This window comes from Triticum aestivum, chromosome 1A (assembly GCF_018294505.1).
Source record: "Triticum aestivum cultivar Chinese Spring chromosome 1A, IWGSC CS RefSeq v2.1, whole genome shotgun sequence".
Classification (NCBI taxonomy): Eukaryota; Viridiplantae; Streptophyta; class Magnoliopsida; order Poales; family Poaceae; genus Triticum; species Triticum aestivum.
Genome location: NC_057794.1, coordinates 405,275,480 through 405,281,144, shown reverse-complemented (window position 1 = coordinate 405,281,144; position 5,665 = coordinate 405,275,480). Strand labels below are relative to the sequence as shown.

The 5,665-nt window shown below is 49.0% G+C and overlaps 1 protein-coding gene and 1 pseudogene across 1 annotated transcript; one reads left to right on the top strand and one right to left on the bottom strand.

Annotated features, from left to right (window-relative positions):
• LOC123053275 (uncharacterized) lies at positions 1-846 on the top strand. The gene has a single exon (XM_044476735.1). It carries the CDS (start codon positions 99-101, stop codon positions 591-593), a length of 495 nt encoding a protein of 164 aa, XP_044332670.1. The 5' UTR covers positions 1-98; the 3' UTR covers positions 594-846.
• A 1,121-nt stretch (positions 847-1,967) lies between these two features.
• LOC123053266 (NDR1/HIN1-like protein 26) lies at positions 1,968-2,865 on the bottom strand (annotated as a pseudogene).
• Between the last annotated feature and the right edge of the window lie 2,800 nt (positions 2,866-5,665).

The following is a 5,665-nucleotide window of genomic DNA, read 5'->3' as shown; positions in this document are numbered from 1 at the left end:
CCCGCTGTCTTTAACACCGGCGCATCCCCAGATCTCCTCCCAACGACCTCAAGCAAGCTACCCCCGAAGCCACCGCTGAAGAAACAAGAAAAAGGAGAATGAAATCCGCGATGCTTCCCCTCCTCCTCCTGCTCGCCGTCGCCGGCCCCGCCGCCGCGAAGCCGACGGCCTACGAGGCGCTGGCGGCCTTCGACTTCCCCCCGGGCATCATCCCCAAGGGGGTCGTCTCCTACACCCTCGACAACGCCACCGGCGACTTCACGGCGCACATCAACTCCTCCTCCACCTGCGAGTTCTCCATCCAGGGCTCCTACTCGCTCCGCTACAAGCCCGACATCAGCGGCCGCATCTCCGTCGACCGCCTCACCAACCTCCAGGGCGTCACCGTCAAGGTCCTCTTCTTCTGGCTCAACATCGTCGAGGTCACCCGCAGCGGCGACCAGCTCGGCTTCTCCGTCGGCATCGCCTCCGCCGACTTCGGCCTCGACAACTTCCTCGAGAGCCCCACCTGCGGCTGCGGCTTCGACTGCAACGACCTGCTGCTGCCGCGGTCCACCGCCGGGTCAAGCCTGCGCCTGCGAGGTGCGTTCTAGGATCCCCCACCGAGCTCTCTCACAAGTCACAAGCGCCCCTTCAAAATTAAGCTAGTTCTTGGATGGATTATTCATGCTCTTGTTGCTCGAAGATACCAAGGGGCTGGTAGTATTTTCTAGTGCTGTTCCTGTTTTAGATGGACCAACAATTTCAGGACTCGATTTCGATGGGTCCGTGTGTGAGTGCTGTACTGTTTCATCAGAAAGTTTAGAGTAAAACACTTGAGATTAATAAAAGTTTCATATTCCTAAATACTACCTGTGATCTATTCATGTTCTGCGCAGTTCTGATTAATCAGACAGTTCCTTTTGTGATATGGAGTTCTTCTATTGAATCTTTGCGAACATATCAAGCTGATGCGCCCACAAAAAAATTAATTCTAGCTCCCGGCTTCTGCATCCATGATCAATCTTCTATGTATTCATGTTCTGTGCCCTTCATTTTGTGGCATATTTTGATCAATCAGACAGTTCTTTCTTTGACATGGAAGCCTCTTACTGAATCTTTGCAAGCATATCAAGCCTGATACACCCACAAAAGAAGCGCTAGCTCCCCATCCACGATGCATACAGAATTACAGACCATGAAAGTACAGCCAGCACATACTTGGAACAAACCAGCTGATACAAATTCTCTGACAGAACGATGAAAGAAAACCGAATAGCAAAATCACAGCCAATACATATACTGTGGGAACAAACATGCTGATACCAAAGAGCTTCCTTAAAAAAAACTGATGATACCAAAGTTCTAACAGAAAGATGAAAAATTAACTGGAATAGCAAAATCACTCAGGATGCCATGAATCAGGCAGGCTGGAAGGCCGAAGGTGTTTCTTCTATCCTATGTATGAATAGTGTGCTAACTACTATTTGGTCTGGCACTTGGAAGCACTACAGGGTGCAGGGTATTGTAGCTTAAGCTTGAGATTGTTTGTTGAGATTCAATATCTTATGAGAGTAGTATATTCTTCTCGTCTGCTAAGACAGAGAGCTGGAATGAGTTGTGCTTAGACAAGGACTATAATAAATATGATCTTGGAGGGGTCCTTATGAATAATTACATTTCTGGTACAATGAATTACTAAGGGAACGCATTCAATCTTGAGTTTTGCAGAGTATTTGTTTTGTTTCTGTTTCTAGTATAGTCATGAGAAAAGTAGTTGTGATGGAAATTGGTTTTAGAAACCAGGGGGCAGCATCGCTTTCACAGATTGTTTTTGTTACCCTAACTGTTATTACAGATAAATGTGTCCAATGATTTTCTTCTTCAGCTATTATAACCTACCTAAATATGGTACCAGTAGATGTTTCCAGGCCCTTGTTTGTTTGGTTTTCAGACATAAACAGAGGAAATCGTGTGATAATTTTAGATTGCTGTGAATGCTTTACTTGGGTTTTACTTTACATAAAAAAAATACATCCAAAATAGTTCGTACTGCTATACATCCTCTGAAATTTGATATACAAGAAAAAAAGATCAAAAGAGCATCCAGATACCAATCACGTTGATGTTGTGCATCTCCTATCTACGAGAAATCCAGAGGGAGGCGCGGTGAGCTCCAGGTCACAAATGGCAGTCATCCGGTAGGTGTAGTGCCAAGACCATAACCTTTCCCGGACCTTGAAGGTCCCTCTGATGGTGTAGAGGATCTTGTTGCTCTTCATCTGGTTCAGCATCTCCAAGGCCACCTGGCTAGACAGCATGTGGACGTTGAGAACTGTGAACACGCTGCGCGAACGGCGGCAGCGCCTGCGCTGCCACCAGCCTGCCCCGGAAGAAGAGCTCGATGGCGCCGGACTGGATCACGACGCCGATCTTGTGGTTGGGGTTGGAGATGTTGGCCGTCAGCGTCATGTCGCCGTTGAAGTAGGGAGGAGGCGAGCCGACATAGATGCTGTGGAGGGCGGCATTGGCGACGTCGAAGGACAGCGTCCTCGGCTTCACCGCCAGGTAGACGGTGAGGATCACCAGGCCGGCGAGGATGAGGAGGACGCTGAAGGCGAAGCAGACGATGGCAGCGCACCACATCGCGGGGCTGGTCCGGTGCCGCGGCTGCAGGATGATCTTGGGCGGCGGCGGCTCCGGCTCCTGCCGCTTCATGCTGATGATCTTGGTGACGATGGCTCTTGGAGACAGGAGGTGGTATGGAGTAGGAGTGGCCATTGATTCCGACCAATCACAAACGAACGCACCGGGAGGAGGGGAGAGGAGAAGAGAAGAAGCCGAGCGAGTGGTGTCCAAACGGGAAAGCAAAAGGGAAGGACGAAGTAATAATGGAGGTAAAAGTAGGCTACGCTGATGCAAAATACAGAGGGAAGGGAAAAAGAAGAAGCTTTTGGAGAATAGTGGATGCGAGCCCGGCCTGCCATTGTCTTGGCTCCTTTTCCGCCCTTGAAAATTTGGAGCAAAGGCAATGTGATTGGGGCCTGCTTTATATAACACAGAAAAGCGTATTTCGAGCTGTGCGAAATAAAGTCAGTCTCGGTTATTGGCCTCCTTTGATGTTTTCTGGAATGTGCTCTACTCTTCCTTCCACTCGGTTAAGCAAAAAACACCATCTTGAGGCATACTGTATGTGGTAAGAGGCAAAATGATGAACAGTAAAATTAAAAGAAAATAGAAAAAAATTCCAAAAATTCTGAATTTTTTTAAGTGCAAACATTGAAAAAAGTTCTCAGCGCTTGCAAAATTTCATCACGAAATGACATTCGTAGAAGTGGTGGTAAAAAAAAAAACAAAATCAGCACTCCAAAATATTTTCGAAAACAACACTTTTGGAGCATCAATTATGGTTTTTTTCTACAGCTTTCACAAATGTTATTTCGTGATGAAATTTTATGAGCACCGAGAACTTTTGTCAATGTTTGCACCAAATAAAATCAGATATTTTTTTGGATTTTATTACTGTTCACCCAAGAAACACCACGTCCGGTAAGAGGCAACTACTGTTATGATGCGTCACCATCAATACGATTTCTGCAATCTTGTGCACAAAGCTCAAGCTTAATTTTCGTGTATGTGAAAAATTGAAAATTGTTACTACTCCGGACGGCCGGGAGCGGGAGCAGAGCTGGGAAGAGAAGCCCGCACAAGTTGCTTAACCTCGAAGGCTCGAAAGCGCGAAGCACGCTTCCACCTGCTCCTTGTTTCCAAAACGGAAAGGTGTGGATCTCTTTTTTCCCTCTAGTTAGGGTTTTGCTTTCTCGAGGGGCGACTCTCGCCGCCGTCGAGTCTTGATCTTCCCCGCCCGCGACCCCTCCGCAGCTACTTCTCCTGGACCGCGGGGGGCCCCTCGGCGTCTCCTGGTCGGGGGCCTTGGCTGTTTCTGAAGGATTGAGGGCATAGGGCGACTGCAGAGACCCGGACTTTAAACTCGGGTTAGGGTTTCGACATGGCGGCAGATGGATCCCCGCTTCCGGAAGGGATCAGCGACGTCGCAAGGTTGATGGAGGAGCTAGGGCTGAAGGAGGACGAGTTGGAGGACGTGATCTTCGATGAGAAAGATGTCCTGCAGGAGGCGGCTAGGTGGATTGCTATCGCTAGGGTTAATTCCGATAAACCCTATAGTCAGTTTTGGTTCTTTAAGAACATGAGAGCGGCATGGGATCTTGCACAAGAAGCCAAGTTCAAGCCATTGGAGGAGAACCTCTACACTATCCAATTTTCCTGTCTAGGGGATTGGGAGAGGGTCATGCACGAGGGAGCGTGGCACTTCCGAGGTGATGCAGTAATTCTCAAGGAATATGATGGGGTGACAAAGCCATCGACTGTCAGGTTGGACTCAATCGAGATATGGATCCAGATTCATGATGTATCGCTTCTCTACGCCCACCTAGTTCCTTCCCTGGCAGCCAAGGTGGGAGAGGTCCTCTTCACTGAAACCCAATCGCACGATTTCACGGGAAATTTCTACCGTGTGTGGGTCAAGATAAACGTTAACAAGCCGCTCAAGAACGCCGTATCTATGATCAAGGGAGGCGAGAGGCAAATCTACAAGGTCAAATATGAAAAGCTATCGGATTGGTGTGCGGTATGCGGCATGCTAGGCCATCTCTACAAGGAACACGGTACAGGCATTCACCCTCCATCGGCTCTTGTCTTTAAGGAGCTCAGGGCAAATTGGTTCATGAGGAACAGCAGCGGTCCCGGAGGTGGCCGTGGACGCAGGGGGGCCGCAGAGGAGGACGAACTGGAAGAAGCGGGGGCTCAAGCTCTCAACATGATGGGGCCGAAGCTGAATACTATGAGCAGGATTTGGAGATGCTGGATGCTGAAAGGGTCAGGAAGAGGGCGTCCGAGCCACCCGTGAATCGGGGACCGGATACGATCCCGAAGGACTCTGAACATTCCCAGGCGGGGTTAAAAGGGAAGATGCTTGCACTGCCTCCCCCAATGCTACCATCAAGCCCGAGTTCTACACAGGAAACAAAGAGAGCAAAGGTGGGGACAGAGACGGAGAAAGTTTCAGCGGTGAAGTCCATGTTGCTAAGCAAGATAGATCCAAAGTTGGCGGGCCCGAGTGACGGGCACCGCCGAGCCCAATGAGTGTTCTTTGCTGGAACTGTCGTGGCGTGGGCAAAGCCGCGACGGTTCGTGAACTTCACGATTTCGCGAGGAAATTTGCCCCTACCCTGTTATGTATAGTAGAAACCCAGTTGGAAGGCTCTAGGGTAGAAGCTTTAGCAGGAACACTTGGTTACGATAATGGTTATGCTGTTGGCAGTCGTGGTAGAAGTGGAGGAATTGGTTTGTTTTGGAATAATGCAATAAATATTGAGATTTTGGGTTATTTGGATTATCATCTTGATTGCTCGGTCCTAGAACCGGGCGATGAACCTTGGAGATTAACCGTAGTATACGGCGAAGCTCAAACCCACCTGAGGTACAAGACATGGGACACTTTGAAAAACATCAGTACTCTGAGCAGTCTCCCGTGGCTCTGCGTTGGTGATTTTAATGAAGTGTTACGTCCGGATGAGCACGTGGGAGTCGGGCAACGTAGCAATGCGCAGATACAAGCCTTTCGAGATGCCGTTGATGTTTGCATGCTGCTGGATATTGGCTATTC

Bases quoted from the DNA above. Each gene is read 5' to 3' on its own strand.
- LOC123053275 (XM_044476735.1), top strand. From the start codon at position 99: ATGAAATCCGCGATGCTTCCCCTCCTCCTCCTGCTCGCCGTCGCCGGC.